This window comes from Myxocyprinus asiaticus, chromosome 15 (assembly GCF_019703515.2).
Source record: "Myxocyprinus asiaticus isolate MX2 ecotype Aquarium Trade chromosome 15, UBuf_Myxa_2, whole genome shotgun sequence".
NCBI classification, from domain to species: domain Eukaryota; kingdom Metazoa; phylum Chordata; class Actinopteri; order Cypriniformes; family Catostomidae; genus Myxocyprinus; species Myxocyprinus asiaticus.
Window position 1 is genome coordinate 35,219,974 of NC_059358.1, and position 17,659 is coordinate 35,237,632.

At 39.3% G+C, this 17,659-nt stretch overlaps 1 protein-coding gene across 4 annotated transcripts in view; it reads right to left on the reverse strand.

The window, feature by feature from the left end:
• LOC127452563 (growth factor receptor-bound protein 10-like) overlaps positions 1-17,659 on the reverse strand; it is a 130,262-nt gene that overhangs the window by 45,359 nt on the left and 67,244 nt on the right. For 2 of the 4 annotated variants that reach the window (XM_051718106.1, XM_051718104.1), the window contains exons 3-5: positions 15,078-15,171; positions 3,972-4,176; positions 2,677-2,818 (exon numbers count right to left, since the gene is read on the reverse strand). In XM_051718106.1, coding sequence (XP_051574066.1) covers positions 2,677-2,818; positions 3,972-4,176; positions 15,078-15,171 — 441 coding nt within the window. Of the gene's footprint in view, positions 1-2,676; positions 2,819-3,971; positions 4,177-15,077; positions 15,175-17,659 lie in introns of all 4 variants that reach the window. The other 2 variants (XM_051718103.1, XM_051718102.1) reach the window with 1 other exon arrangement.

The following is a 17,659-nucleotide window of genomic DNA, read 5'->3' on the forward strand; positions in this document are numbered from 1 at the left end:
CTGTTGCAGAAACATGTGTGACACTGCTCTGCGGGGCCCAGTTATTAAACGTCACATATGTGTGATGGTATGTATGAAAGGGATAAGGCCTATTTGAGGCATATTTTATGAACATAAACTATAAATGTAAGAGAGTTACTTTTATAAATTAGGTTTGACGCACTTCTGTCATACCCACATCCAGTTCTATCCAAATACAGATACAGGTTCAGATAACTTTGTCACAGTAACAGATACAGATAATGGCCTCGCTGCACACCTCTAATAGCTAATGTGTAAAACAAATTCAAGTGAGCTTCAGACACAGTAAAGCAAATATTTAGTAACTACAATAGTTATTTCTGGGTAGAAATGGGGTCGTAAGTTGAAAAACAAATGAAAAAATGAACATTTATTTAAGCTAATTACTGCTTTAAAATGCCATTTTTATGGTTTCAACCAACCAGCGAATCACATGCACAGAATTTTAGGATATCAAAGGCAGCAAAGCACCAAAAACTGACCAGACGTTGAAGCAAATATTGGATTCAATGAAAGTGCCTTGATTCCCTCCTGCCTCCATACACAGCCTTTCCACACCCTCAAAATGAACCTTAGAGCTTTCTCTAGTATGTAGGCACCCTTAGTTTTGACATTTGTGTCTAGTAACATGGTGTGGCACGATGTGATGCCATTACCTGACTACATACCATACAACAACTGCATACATGCAGTAAACCACCACTTCTCAGCAATAAATATGTTCTCGTTTCCCATATTCTTCAGGAATGTCTTCTACTCACATACAAACAACAGACAATGTGTTTGATGTCTTGATTGTATTTATGGACATCATCAGTCACTCAAGATCTGTCAGCTGTTTTAAATGACTTCCAGCCTCTCTTCCAGGTTTTTGTGTTTTTTTTTGCCTCTCTCTTACTGTCAGACCAAAAGCCATCTCTGGCACGTAGACCCCTGCTGGGTTCCATCCGCGGGACAATAAAAGTGAAGAGAGAAGAATAAGGGTAATTGATTAATGTCCGTAGCTATTTTTACAGTAACATAGGCCCCATGTTACGGTAAAGACCGTGGACCCATATGGAGGTGGTTAGCCTGCAGGAATGACAGGGCTTTCCAGGAATATATCAGGGGCCTCAGTCAGATCACACGTGACAGCCAGCGGTTTAGAGATAACTATATTCACGCATAGATACTCTCACACATGCACACATTTTCTGTCATCACATCTTGGATGAATAAACAATCATGTTTAGGGGATATTTATGTGGACATAACTTTTAATCACTACTGTAAGTGTTACGATTCTTACTGTAAGTGCGCATAAGTCACGCACTGTACAGGAAGTGTTTGGACACTTAATACACCTCACATCCAATCTGTATTTTAGCACTCTCTAAATGTCAAGAACACCCATGTTCGCCCAAACATCTAAATCTCCAAATATGACATGATGAAAAGCTCTCATTCACTGAAGTCTGACATTTGCCTTTCAAAAAGTCTTTCAGTGGGCTTTCAAGATGATAGAAAGTAACCATAAAGAAAGATTAAAAGAATAGTTCACCCAAATATGACAATTCTGTCATTATACACTCACCATCATATCTTTTCAAACCCATATGCTGTTTCATTCAGTGGCAGTTCAAAACACCATAAAAGTACCATAAATTAATCTGTATGATTTATGCATTATGTTACAAGTCTTCTTAATCCATTTGATAGCTTTGTGTGAGGAACGGACTGAACAAGCACTGCACCAGATTCGTTTCCATCCACATACTTTTATGCAAATTTTGGGATGTGGCAAAAAAGATCATCTCAAAAATGTGCATTAAAAACATATACTCTCGCTTGCAGGTGGATGCATTTTTTTTATTAACGAATACAGATGCTCATAAAAAATACATAAAAAAGTTTTTCCTACAACAAGCCATGTGAATACATAATTCGCTATGAGAAGTTCATCAGTATCATTGCATAGCATCTGAAATGTTGCTCTGGTTATTCTGAAATGCTGGACACAAAGCATGTCATCAAAAAGATTGGCTACTACTGCCTCCAAGAACTGTCTGAGATGCTTTCTCTCTTCAGCGCATTTCATCTGCATGCTCTAAACCCCAAGTACTTCATAACATTTAATAAAAGAGCCACAGTGGCTTCAACTTCCATTTTCAGTTCTATTTTGCCCAAGTGACCATTTTGTTCTCTTAAAAACATGGGATGGAAATGCTTCTTTGCTCATTTAAAAATATATATATATATAATTTATAATTATTTCCATAAATGAAACTTGTTACTTGGATGGAAACATTACTCTTGATGCCAACCGTCATTTGCTCTTGTGTGTCTCATAGTCGAGCATGATGCACCTCCTAAAAAAATGCAGAATTACGACTTAAAATTGAATAACACAATTCTGTCTGCTCCTCACATAAAGCAATTGTATGGCTTCAGAAGACCTGAAATATAGAGCACAAGCCATGTAATGTTTTTATGTGTTTATTGTTTTCCTTTTTTTGTCATTGTTTGGAAAAGAGCTGCGTAAAGATTTTTCAAAAATTCTCCTTTTGTGCTTCACAAAAGAAAGAAAATATGGGTTTGGAACAATATGGGGGTGAGTACATAATGACAGAATTTTCATTTTTGGTAAGAAGGGAATAAGAACAAAGGGAGTCTTACATATTTGCCTGTGGCCTGACATTGTGGTAAAGAGCCGGAGCTGAGCGTAGGAGAACTGGCAGGGCTGCAGAGCTCAGGAAAGGGGTTGGGGATGGCAGGTAGAGAGGATGTTCGGTACTGTTGCTCCTCTTCCTGAAGTCTTCTGGAGAAACAAGGCAAAATCTCAACTTTCTGAAGCTTTCACTGAGAGTATTACTGTCAGACTTGAAGTGTTTTTGTGGCTTTGGGTAACATTAGCATTTTGAGCCATTTTTGAAGCTGGCAATAGACAGGGAGTCCTTTTGAAGTGGGGACATCAGAGAACAACTGAAACGCACACACACACACACACACACACACACACACATTGATGCTGTAGATTTCAGAGCATGAGGGAGTGTGTTGATGGAGTTCAGAGCTAAAATCTAAACGGTAACCTCTCAATGAACCTTTGCTTGAGTGAACCCTCATTCACGAGCTTGTTACGCTCTCAAATTCCTGCTCTGATCCGCAGCTGAGAGGGAAAAACATGTTCACCTAATGGAAACCATTTATACTCAGAGGTTTAAGTACAACATAGCAATGGAATAACAATAGTGCATCTCTTGGTGGAGACAAAGAAAGCGTGCAAGCTGAACAAGATTAAAGAGTGTGTGTTTTGTTTGAGATATTGTTTTGGAAAGATCTTTGATCTGTAAAGTTTTAATGTAATTTGCACTCCTTTTTTGGTGTTTCTTTGAGCAAATTGTGCTCTGTCTGTTTGTGTGTGTGTGTGTGTGTGTGTGTGTGTGTGTGTGTGTGTGTGTGTGTGTATAGGCGTTCAGTGTGGTCCAAAAGTCTGAGACAACTTTTATATGAATTAAATTATCAGCATAACAATTTAAATAGAAAGTTCAAATTGAATGTTACCTTGCTTTTTTTTTTTTTTTGGTAAGTATTTTAAGTATTTTACATGTCCCCCTTTTTCTTTAATCAGAGCATGCACTTGAACTGGTTTGGACTCCACAAGTTGAGACCTGATGATCCATGTTATCCAGCATGATTTGAGAATGCTTCAAAAAGTATCTTGTGTGCTTCAAGAGAAACAGGGAAATCTGACCGTCTGTACAAAGGAGTTAACATAGTAAATGGTAAATCACAATTTTGCTTTAAATCTGAAATCTCTCTTCTTTATTAAGCATTTCTTTGAGTAACATTTTTAAGAATGCCAAAACATTCAGTTTATTTCCAGGTTTCAGTGAAAGAATCCCAGATTTTCAATGTGGTCTCAGACTTTTAGACCCCACTGTGTGTGCATATGTGCACTTGGTTTGTACCTGACAGCGAGGATGTGCATAGGCTGAGACCGCTGCAGTCTCTGGTGTGGGGAGGTGGGCTGAGCTTGTGTGAGATAGGTGGGCCGGTGTGGCTGGCCGTTGTGCAACAGGGGAGTGGATTCAGCTGTCACACTGCAGGAGGAGCACAGACTCTCAAAGGAAGAGTTCATGTCATTCACCAGAGCCTCCAGATCCACATCATCCTCTAATAGGGACAGAAACACAGAGAAAACATTTCTTATTCATCTGTACTTGCTTTGTTTGTCTTCAAACATACTAACTGTGGAGTTTATTGGTCAACTAGTGGTGTTTTATCACAACTTTATCCAGAGCAACTTACAGTACAGTAACTGCAGTGATGAATTTAATCTTCCTACCACTAGAGGGAACTCTAAGATTTAATACACTCTCATACTGTGATAAAAGGGTGTACATACCAAACACATTACTGCACACACTTTTAAATTTTAAATTGTTAAAAATGTGCCTTAACGAAAGGTTATAGTTTAAGATGGAAACCTGCACAGTTTGGTTAAATGTGATAAAATGTACACATATACACTTTTTTTTTTTTTTTTTTTTGCAGTTTTTTCCAAGGGGGGATTGAAGGGGGGATCTGTACAAGTTTGATGGAAACCCTATATTAATTGACTATTAATCTGAATGTTGGGTGGGGTTTGTCCTCTTCAATGTCTGCGATGGTTACTACTGAAAATAAACCAGACAGGGTGGCGAAATATCTGGTTCAGTTATCAAGAATCTTTTTCAATAATACCAGCTTAGTGTTTGGAAAAGAGTATAATTAATAATATATAATTATTATAATTGTATAATTATTTGTACTTTCTCTGAACAAATATCAAACATTTTTGCACAGACAACACATTCCAACATAGAATAACACAAAATACAGAGAAACACACACACACACTCACACACTCACACACACGAAGAGTCTTTAGCTCAGTGGGGAGGTTGAAATTAAAGTTATGTTCTATTAACCCTTAAAGGGACAGTTCAACAAAAAATGAATCATGAGTCATCATTTATTTACTCTCATGTCAGAGATGTCTTTAGGACAGCCTCAATCACTATTCACTTTCTTTCTGTGGGGGGAAAAAAATGCAATGAAACCGAATGATGACTAAGAACATTCTGCCCAACATCTTTTGTGTTCCACAGAAGAAAGAATGCTGAAACAACATGAGGGTGAGTAAATGATCATTTTAGGTGAAGTATTCCTTTAACTTCTTAATAGAAAAATTGTCTTTTCTTTATATAACTTTATTTTTGTTGTAGTTCTAAACAAGCTCTAAGATGGTGGTGATCACAACTAACACAACAAAATAGTTTTCTTAATATAATAATATATAATATTATCCTAAAATCTCCCCCAAACACAATGTAACTATAATAACCCTGTAATGGCACAGTCCTATAACAACTTCATGTGAACGTCACTAGATGTTTGGTGAAAATTAAAGATTCTATTCTATTCTAAATAACTTGCACGTGACTTTCAAAATTCTCTTGACTGACAACACCACCTAGGAAACTTAGCGGAACGGCACACCTTTCTATCTGTGGCGCTCTCCTCTCCTGACCCAAAGGCTGAGTTACTGTTGCCCTCTGCAAGACCTCTTTGAGAAAACCCATCAGGTAATCAGCTGATCCCCATGTATTAATAGAGACAGGTAAGCCCCTTCTCTGCTTAGAGATCCTGGAGAGCTAAGATTCATTCACATGCACGCACGCACGCACAAATGTTAGTGTGGCTATCCTTATGAGGACTCTCCATAGACATAATGATTTTTATACTGTACGAACTATTGATTCTATCCTCTAACCCTACACCTACCCCTAAACCTAACCCTCACAAAAAACTTTCAGCATTTTTACATTTTCAACAAATAATCGTTAAGTATGATTTTTAAGCAATTTGAATTATGGGGACACTAGAAATGTCCTCATAAACCACATTTATAGCATAATACCTTTGTTATTACCAGTTTGTAACCTAAAAAAAATTTCCTCGTAAACCACCCAAACCCGCCCTCACACACACACACACACACACACACACACACACACACACACTTTAGCTTGGTGGGAATGTTGAGAGTGAAGTCATGCCATGGGTAAAAGGGATAAGGTGCTTGGGCTTTCTCACATGACCCACTTCTGCCTGTCTGTTGCATTCAGCCTTAAAGGAATATTCTAGTTAACTCACCCAAAACTGAAAATTCTCTCATCAGTTACTCACCCTCATGATATCCCAGATGTGTTTGACTTTCTTTCTTCAGCAGAACACATGTGAAAAAAAAAATAAATAAAAAAAAAAATAATAATAATAATAGATATATATATATCTTAGCTCAGTAGGTCCTTAAAATGCATGTGGATGGTGATCAGACTTTTAAAGCTCCATAAAGAACAGATAGTCAGCATAAATGTCATCCAGACTACTCCAGCGGTTAATGTCTTATAAAGCAATATGATCGCTTTCGGTGCGAAAAAGTACTTTAAGTACAAGTTAAGCTTAAGTATTTAAGCTTAACTTGTATTGAACTCAGAATATTCCTTCGGACAAGTCAGAAAAACATATTTGTAATTACAGTATATTGTGCTTTAATAATACATACTAACAACCTGATGAATGGAATGAATGGTGATTTGGATTTTCTGGGTAATTTTTGGTCAACATGAAACATTGTTCACAATCTATTTTACTTCCATAATGTGACCCATTTTTGAGTGAAATAGGGTATTGAATCAATCAAGTAAAGTAGGGTGGGACATTTTATCCATTAAAATTGACTGAACTGTGAAAAGTGGGCATTGCTTAACAGAGCAGAGCCAGGTGATAAGAGGGAAGGGATTGAAAAATAAAAGTGCTTGGTCAACCAACAAGTAAAGTTGTGTCACATTTTCAGAATTCGTGTCACATTTTTATTTTATTTTTCTCAATGTGCATTAAGAAAAGAAAATGGGGGGAATTTTGATTTACGGTTGACTGTAAGGGTGAAGGAGTAAATGTTTGGGATGTGCTCCACTGTACCCAGCATGAACCCAAACTGTCTGTTTTAAAACTGGACAAACTGGTCTATTCCTCTCCAGCGAGCTGTGACTGAAAGGATATTTGAATTGAAAATGACTTGTCAGCATGACAAAATGGCAGTCTCAACCACATTTTTGGCAAATATCTCCTATGATGCACTTCTGCTCCAGTGCTTAAGAATTCTATTTAAATCCATCAAAACCTTTATTAAATGAAATGTACCTGCACCTGACCTGCTGCAAATCAAAGCATCTACAAAAAAAAAACATTTGTGCATGTCCAGCAGAGGGTGCTAATACAAATAGGTGTCATCATTTACACACCCCCGCATCATTCCATATTTGGAAGCAAAGAAAGAAAGTCATTCAGGTTTCAAAAGACATGAGTGTGAGTAAATGATGACAGAATTTTCATTTTGGGGTAAACTATCTCTTTAAAATACTTTTAAGACATTACAGACATCACAGTATAATTTTCTGTAAAGCTGCTTTGAAACTTTGTGTGTTCTTATAAGTGCTACACAAATAACATTTTACTTGACTTGGCTAAAATGCATTACACAGGGCTCATTCTGTATTTGGCCTCCTGTTTTAACCAAATGTAAAACATCCAATCTACAAATCCACTGTTCCCAATCAGTGTGCTGAGGCATAGCCACACATTCAGGCATAGGCAACCAGTTTCAGTAAATAAGTGTCTTGGATGAGGGTTAGGCATGGCTCTCCCAGACAAAAAAGCAGAAACAGACGACTATTACAGACATAAATGAACCTAAGTATTAAACACACTCCACGGAAGCAAACAGTAGTTCCCAATAACAACACCTTCACTTTATGTTTAAACAGGCACTGGACTATAGACAGGAGAACAAGAGTAACTGTCTGGTCCAAGATGGAGGGTCTGAAGAAATTCACATTTGCCTTTTGGGTGTAACAGGAAAGAAGACATATAAAGGTGAAGAGAGAGAGGTTGTTAATTTTCCTCAAGATCCAGAGACCTTCTGTAGAGAGCAAATACACAAACAAATCATCAACCTTTCCTGTCAGGATGTGAGGCAGCCTTAATGTCAGCAGTTCTATTAAGAAATTGGAGGTGGGAACTGTGAAAGCTAGTTGTTTTTACAGTAAAATCATTAACGTGTAAATCTGCTATGTTTTTCAGGAGGGCCTGGGAGTCAGCTGGACATCTCTCAGACATGAATGATTCAATACTGCTGCTCAAGCTCCTCCTGTAGTCAATACTTATCATTCAGTGTAGAATGCAATGACTTAGCAGCAATGAGAATAATGCATAAAACCGACTGTGTGGCAAATCAGCTTATTAAACTAATGTGAATGGCATTTTTCTTTTTGGCATCTGATTACAGTTAAGAGAGCTATGAAGACTCCAGGCTGAAGAGAAGTGCCTTTTACTAACATGTTTGGCCTTTTTATTTGCTTTTAATGATATTCCTCAGAAATTCTGGTAAGTGTTTGTTCTAACCCCCTAAATCCATAATCCTAAATTTTTAACTTCTGCAATTACCTAATTTCAAACAGTTCACCCAAAAATGAAAATTCTGTTATAATTTACTCACATGCATGTCATTCCAAACCTGAATATCTTTCTTATGCAGAACACAAAAGGAAAATATTTAATAAATATTCCTGTCTGTCTTCTTAATACAATGACAGTTGGTAGTGACTCACTTTAAGCTTGAAAAAGCACCCAAAAGTATCATCAAAATCTTGACATTCATTGCATGTATTTTAGCGCTATGAGAGAAGCCATCCCAGAGCCAGCGTTTGAAGCCTCGTCCGTCCCAGAGCCAGCGTTTGAAGCCTTGTCCATCCCAGAGCCAGCGTTTAAGCCTCGTCCGTCCCAGAGCTAGAGTTACAAGACTTGTCCATCCCAGAGCCAGCGTTTGAAGCCTTGTCTGTCCCAGAGCTAGTGTTGCAAGCCTCATCCACCCCTGAACCACACATGGCTCCACCCCTCGAGCCTCCCATGGCTCCACCTTCTGAGCCTCCCACAGCAGTGCTCACGGCCGTCTGAAAGAGGAGGAGAAGGGCTCCTACTCCATAGTCACTGCCTGTGCTCACGACCACGGGGGCCGTTTCCCAGTTGCTGCCAGCGCTTCTGACCATGGCGACTCCGCCCTCAGAGTCTTCCAGGACTCCACCCGCTCCTTCAGAGGCTCCTCCTCCAGCGGTCCCGTCCGCTCCCCCAGAGATTCCTCCTCCAGCGACTCTACCTGCTCCTCCTGACACTCCTCCAGTGACTCCTCCCACCCCATTTGACACTCAATTCCCTGATTCCCCTGCGGCTCCGCCTCCGGCTACTCCTCCTGAGTCTCAAGTCCCTGCTTTTCCTGCGGATCAACCCGCTCCACCTCCGGCTCCTCCTCCTGAGACTCAAATCCCTGCTTCTCCTGCGGCTCTAGCCGCTCCACCTCTGGCTCCTTCTCCTGAGACTCAACCCTCTGCTCCTCCTGCGGCTCTGTCCACTCCACCTCCGGCTCCTCCTCCTGGGACTCAAATCCCTGTGGCTCTGCCCTCTCCGCCTCCGGATCTGCCTCCGGCTCCACCTCCTGGGGTCTCTTCCCTAAAGATGCCCTTCCCAGTTCCTCCTGAGGCGTCGCCCGCTCCAATGTGGGATCTACCTCTGGCACCGCCTCCTTCCCAAGAGTCTTCATTTCCTGATCCTGCTCCCTTCCTGGAGCCACCTCCCAAACTGCCGAAACTTGCTCCCTTCCTGGAGGCTCCTCCCTGTCTTCCTGATCGTCCGCCAACTCCTCCTTGGCCTCCTGACCATCTGCCAGCTCCTCCATGGTCTCTTGACTGTCTGTCAGACTTCCCGTGGTGCCCCAGCTGTCCACCTGATATCCCTTCCTCAGTATCATCCTCTTCATTTGGGCGTCAGGAGCCGCCCCTTTTGGGGGTGGTTCTGTCACAAACTATTCTACTTCTCCCTGTCTTCTTCTAGAGACTCTTATGTTGAAATCATGCCTTCCTTACATTTCCCAAGATGCACCGATATCATCCTCACCTGTCCTCCATCATCATTGTGTTCAGCTGTTTTGCGTTAACCATCCTTTGTACCTTTATTTATACATTCATGTTCAATTATTCAACGTCTAGACTCGTCAATAGTGCCTTGAGCTAAAACCGTTCCTTTGTTATCATCTTCAGCTTTCCTAGTGCTATTTCTGTTTGTATTTGTCTTCATCTTGCATAAACTCTGCTTTTGGGTTCAACTGCATCTCTCTCCATGGTTCATGTGCTGTCACATCTATTGGCATCCTGAATGGTCTCTCTTTCCTACATCAATTTAACTATATATAGACGGATTTACACTTGATGCAGTGTTTACATGTGGCATTTCATTTACACAGAACCAAAGCCGAAAACCTAATTTTATTCTTTTACATCTTTGCAAGCACTGGTATACAAATGAAAAAGTTTTAAAACATGCTTTATGGCACAATGTTTATAACTGGGACCATCCAGTCTGTGATAATTAACATGCAAATTGAGAGGGGAACAAAGGGACAGGCGTACTAGGAGGGGTGTGGAGGATTCATTTGGACAGGGGTGTCCTGTTGAAGACTTGGGCGGAAGGAACCCGTGGGGGATGTGTGGGTGGTATATGTGACTCAAAAGAAGGCACACAGATGTAAAGATGTGAAAGGAGGCAGCGGAGCTAGTCTTTTCACAGATCCAGACAGCACCGTAAAGCATCCCCATATGGACCAAACAATGCTATCATACAGTATTATGCACCAGTGAGGAGGGGCGCGTCTCTCAGAGCAAGAAAGAGAGATGTGGAGGGAAGGATGGAGATAAATAAGGTGGAATTAGGGGTGGGTACAAATATTGATTTTCCGTTGCATAGCGATCTTCATTTGAACAATTTCGATATTGATTTGAGATTAAATCCCAAAAGCAATCTTTTACTTTATGCCCAACCCTCCACTACAGTGCAAGGAAATCACTCGCATTTGCAAACAAATATACTGCTATACAGCTAAAATTTATGTATTTGATAAATGCTCATAATTATATTTTAATCACCAGTGATTGTGTAGTTTAGTGGTGGAATATTCAGCAGCGAGATCCTTTCACTGCTTGTTGAGAGTAAAAGTTGTTCTGTGTAATGCATGTCCAAAGACGAGATCCACGCGACCCATTTGTCATTGAATAATGTCTCTTTTTATACCCTTTCTGTTCTCTACAGTCAGTTGTTGATCAAAAACAACAAAAATAAACATTTAATTCTAATCATGCATGGCACAGATGAGATAAGCCATTGGAGTCTCTCTCAATAACATGTGCTCATTTACAGACGCTCTTGAAGAAATGCCCATTTTGTTAGCAAGTGTTCAACAAATCAATGTAAGTACTTGTAAATAGTACAAATTATGCAATTAAACAATAAACATGTAACAAAAAAATTATATATATGAAATATAATGTTATTTATTGATTAAATGCATGGATTTGTTCATTTTTAAAAAGCCAAAATGTGACCAAAATCATGTAAACATAAAATATAATAAGTAAAATTCATATTTTCATAATGTACCTAGTTAGAAGGTCCCCTGTATAATTAACAGCATTAGCTGGAAAATAAATTATTTTACATGTAAGCAATAGGGAAATTATAACTGAAATATACCCATATGAATCAATATCGAATCAAAATCGAATTGAGAGCTTGTAAATTGGAATCTAATTGAATCTGGAAAACTGTATCAATACCCAGGCTTAGTGGGATTGATATATAGAATTAGGGAGAGAAGGAGCGGAGGAGGAGAGAGAGTAAAAGGTCAGGAGAGAAAATACAGTATGTGTCAGTTTGATTACTAAGGATCCCAAATGGAGATGGTGTGGGTGTGGCCTCTCTTAACTGGAAAAGTGTCAATTAGTGGTGTTTGTTAAGACAAGCATCACTAGTACTGTTGCTCATACTTAGGGTTAAGGATTTGAACAAACCCCTACACTAAGCATTAAACTTTGCCATGTAACTTGTGAATGATCCCATTGAAAATTCCATAGAATAACACAAAGAAGTGGTGAATGAGTTCCACCTGTGTGCCACAGGTCTTGCATTCCAGTGAGGGGCGGTGGGAGTATTTGAGGAGAGGAGACAGCAGCAGACGGGGAGAGAGAGACGCATGAGCGATGTCTTTGTGTGTGACGTTATGTTGAATGTTTCTGCTGAAAAGCAGCACGTGCGTTGAATGTTATGGATGAAAAGTCTTATTGTGTGACACTGAAAAGTGTGTGTACAATAAATGTCTACGTGTTGTGTCATGCCGGTCCCAGCTTCCTCCTTTGCCAACCTTGAATTGTTACACTGGTGCTGAAACCTGGGAGGGATGCGCCTTCAAGGAGTCCTCGCCGCTGACTGAGGATCGCAACGCCGAGGGAGTGCTCAATCCAGTGGCGCTGGAGCACTGCATCAACCGTCAACCAAAAGGGACGGCTGAGGGGTCGGAAGCAGTACAGCGAGCTAAGGGCCAGTCGAAGGCGTGTCCAGGGCCGGCGAGCCCGTCTCTCTCTCTCCTCTCTCTGCTTTCTTCTCTCTCTACGCGGAATTCCCTGACCGGAGTTTGGCGAGGAGGTACGATTCAAGCTGGGGAACCAACAGGCCTGACTTACTCCCCCCCTCCCTTCCTGGAATGGCCATCCTTCTGCCGGCTGGTCTTCCCTGCCTCCTGGTAACATGAGTAGGACGAGGGAGGGGAGAGGGAAAGAGAAGCGAAAAAGAAATAAAAAACTCCGGTTCCCAACCACGCCACCAGCGACGTTGGGCGATGGCACTGGAACCCTCAGCCATCCCTTCCGGTAGCCTGCTGATGAACCGGTCCAGTACCACCGGATGGACCGTCTCCTCAGCGTCACGATCCTCCAACAGCGGCGAGGGCTCTTTGACGGTGTGTCTTCCTCCAATACCGGGTTTCGGCACCACTTTAAGTTCAATCAAATATGATAACATCATTTCACTTATGATGCAACTTCTCCATACATGAAAGGGATTAAAGACCTCACATGCTTCTAGATATGCAAAACTTGAACTTAGACCCATCAAATGTAATCCATTTGTGCTGAAAACTTAAAATGACACACTTCAACAAAGCACCTCAGTTTCACCACATATGCCCATTAACCTCACAACAAATAACAGACTGTGCTCTTTAACTCCATTAAAAGACTAAGTATGTGAGAATTTTTAGCTGTAAAAACAAGACCTATAAATGTCACATTTGCAGCAACAAATATTCCTGGCCCAGTTCTGAGATCTGATGTATACAGTACACAAAATGCTTCTCATCTATTCTTAGCTGCATTCCAGCTTTCCAAAATAAGACCTTTGTTTTTACAGTTTGCTATTTTCAATGGAGTTTGAAAACTGTAACAGGGTCAAAGGACAGGCATGGGAGTGTACTTTGATTATTATTTTTTCAAGTGTTGCACATATTTATTAATATAGTGAAGGGTAGAAAATATCAACTTGTTTTCCCTCAAACCTTATATTGAAAAATATATATATACATTTTCTTGTTTTAAGCATAAAGCTCACTAAACTTTGTAAGATTTCTCTGTAAACAAGACTTAATAACTTATGTAATTTTCCCTCTCAAGTCAATGTCTCTTGTTTTAGGCATGTTTTGATATATTCACTGGAAAACAATACAAAAAACAGAGTAAGAACATTGTTTTTTGCAGAGCTGTCTTTGCCTAACTTGCAGTAGCAAGGTTGTCTATAGAAGCATGTTAAAAAATTCAAAAACTAAAACTTATAAATGTCCTTGTATTTATATGACATGGTCTAAATGTCAAGTTCATTTAGTGAGAGGCAAAAAATAAAAAATAAAAAATAAAAATTATTGGCTTAAGCATAAACTTCACTAATTTTGTTATTTCTCAGAAGAAAAAAAATATTTAACTTAATAACTTTAATTATTATATTATATATATTGTCTTGGTTTAGAAATATATTTTTACTGGAAAACAATGCAAAAATATTGAGTAGAAAAACATAAGATTAATACAATTGTAAATGTTCTTTTATTTATACAATGATGGTCCAAATGTCTAGTTCTTCACACACTCATTCATTTAGTGATCTGATGATCACAATCAAATCAAATCTAAATGGCACTGAATGGAATTATGTCTGTAAAGCATGTAATTTGAAAAACAAACCTAGAAATTTTGACAGAAACTACCACATTCTTTTTGAGTAACTTTTACGATTCAACAAATGAAATAAAAAGAGGCATGAACTATTACAGCCAAGAGTTTAGTGTACACACAGCTGAGAGGATATGCAGTGCACTCTGAGAAGTCCTCAGACAAAATCAAAGTTTCTGCTCCATTAACTTCAATGACAGCATCGGGCTTTCGGAAAGAACTTCAGACTCTACATCCCATGCTGAGGCGATATTGTACTTAAATCTCATGCTCCAAATATCATGCCTCTGTATTTTTGTATGGCACAATTAGATTGGAGGCTTAATGAGTGGCACCCTGTGTCTTTACAAATCAAGCCTTTGAACTGCAGGAGTGTTTACAGCAGAAGAGGCCTGAATATAGATCCCAGTTTGAACTTAATGAGCAAGACTCCAACTATAAAAGGCATCTACGACAGAAAGCTTGTTCCAGGTTGTTCCAAACACATATGACTTTCTTCCTTCCATACAAAGATGTTGGGCAAATTGTTAGCCTCAGTCACCATTAATTTTCATTTTATGGAAAAAGATGAAATGGAAGTGAATGGCAACTGAGAATAACATTCTGCCTAACATCTCCTTTTGTGTTCCAAGGAAAAAAGAAAGTCATATGGTTTCAGAACAACATGAGGGTGAGTAAATATTGACAGAATTTTCAGTTATGGCTGAACTATCCTTTTAAGAGCAGAATAATCTGAAAACACTGCATAACCATAAGAGTTACATAAATCAAAAATTAGATCAGTGACAGAATCATTCAAGGCAAATTTATACACCAGCAAACCTAATTTTAAGTAAGTGAAGTGCACATGCAAATTATTAGCTCACTGACCTTGATGGCTGGGTGAGTTTCGATTGGTTGACTGCTGAAAACTTGGCTCAATCAGATCTGCTTGTCTGTGATTGGCAGCCTTGTCTACATTACCCTGCTGAGACAGAGGGTCAATAAAGTGGTCATGTTAAAGGCATATTTTTATATTAGCCACAGCATTCACACCCACACTGCAAAATAAAATAAAATAAAATAAATTAAAATATTACAGTTAATTAAAATTAAATTAGTAACTTTTCCTAATCAGTAAGTATTTTGCCTTGCTTTCCAAGAAAATTAAAAAGATTTAAAGATCCTTAAAACAAGTTAAATTTACTTGGGATACAAAACTGTCATTTCAGAGGATGTGTCTTGAATTAACTTTTTTTTATTGTTCATGAAGGCACATACTGTATAGGTTCATTTTTGTACTGTATGTTTGACAGAACATGTTTGGAAAGAACTGTTCACCCCACAGAATTTCTATGGGGTTCAGGTCAGGGGACTGGGATAGCCATGGCAGAACCTTGATTTTGTGGTCAGTGAACTATTTTTGTATGGATTCTGATGTTTGTTTTGGATCATTGTCCTGCTGGAAGATCCAACCAGGGCCCATTGTAAGTTTTCTGACAGAGGCAGCCAGGTTTTGATTTTTTATCTGTTGGTGTTTGATAGAGTCTGTGATGCCATGTATCCGAACAAGATGTCCAGGACCTCTGGCAGAAAAACAGCCCCACAACATTAAAGATCCAGCACCACATTTAACCGTGGGCATTGGGTACTTCTTCATCTCTGTGTGCACCAAACCCATCTCTAGTGTTTGCTGCCAAAAAGCTCTTTTTTTTTGTTTCTTCTGACCATAGAACCCGATCCCATTTGAAGTTCCAGTAGTGTCTGGCAAACCGAAGACGCTTGAGTTTGTTGTTTGATGAGAGCAGAGGCTTTTTTCCTTAAAACCCTCCCAAACAACTTGTGGTGATGTAGGTGATGTCTGATTTTATATATATATATATATATATATACATACATACATATACACAATTATTATTATTATTATTATTATTATTTATTTATTTGCTTTCTGAACCCAAGACCCAACTAATTTCTGCAATTCTCTAGCTGTGGTCCTTGGAGATTCTTTGGCCACTTGAACCATCCTCCTCACTATGAGTGGAGACAACATAGACCCACATCCTTTTCCAGGCTGATTCTTAAGATCTCCAGTTAATTGGAACTTGTTAATTATTCCCCTGATGGTGGAAATGGGCATTTTCCATGCTTTGGCTATTTTCTTATAGCCACTTACCATTTTGTGACACTCAACAACTTTTTACCACACATCAGAACTATATTTTTTAGTCTAACCCACTGTGATTGATGATTTAGGGAATTTGGTCTGTGTGTTACCTCATATTTATATATTAAGTCATGGCTGAACAATTTAATGTTCCTAGTCACCCAGGTGCACTAAAACATTTAAAATATGAATGGGAATATACTTAATATATTTTTTACTCATAAGAATTTCTAGGGGTGCCAATAATTGTGGCCAACGTGTTTTGGAGAAAAATATTTATTTAATAATGAGACATTTCCCCTCTTTCAATTATTTTACTTTAATTAAAGATTAGGTTTTTGTGAATAATTTGAATGAAAGATCAAAAGGATAAACAATGCAGATTTTTTTTCACAGGCTTCTTTACTCAAATTTACCGAGGGTGCCAGTATTTTTGGCCACCTCTGTAAATCAACGAACGGATGAGGGTGAACCATCCACACATCTCATTGAGCCTAAAATCTAAAGAATATCCCCTCCTCTCTCAGGAGAGGGCACTTCCATGATGTAATCACCCCATCTGTGATGAAAGAGAGAAGAGGCCCTCTGTGTCCTCAGATGCCCCGCGTCATATCCGGGGGAGGGTCAAGGTCATGTTTACAGACTATGAGAAAAACATAAAAGATCTAAAGCGACTGGCAACTGGAAGTCACTTTCTCAGTGGCTCTTCTGCACATGTGTAAATTACAGGTGGAGACTCAGTTCAGTAACTCATTCCTTTCCACAGCAGAGCCTTTGCACTCTCTTACCAGAGGAGAACACTTTAAATTCTTGGATGGTGTTCAGAAACAAAAGCTCGGTTAGAGTGCAGTAGGATCAAGGATTGTGGGCTCTTTTAGCACTGACTGGAGCTTTCACAGCATGAGCTGGGAACAGAATGTCCCATGGCACTCTTGTATTTGGAGATGGTGTCCAGAGCGAGACCGCACATCCCACAATCTGGCTGTGATGTGGCTGCATATCGTCAATAGTTTTATGGGTTCTGAGTGATAGGCACAATGTTCCAGAACCAGAGCAAGATTATTTTGTTTTAGTATGTAAATTAGCACCACTTTCACAGTGAATGAAAATAACAAAGGGAAGCATTGTTGTTGACATCTTTCTGTCAAATACATTTTCATCTGATGAGCAAAAAGGAATGATCAACTCTTATTTTTGTTCAAATACTTAACCCTAAGTATGAGAAGTAAAAATGCAACCTGGTCTCATAGTGAAAACGTGACTCTATATGCATGTTGGCAAAACTTGTTACGTGTCTCCAGGTGCA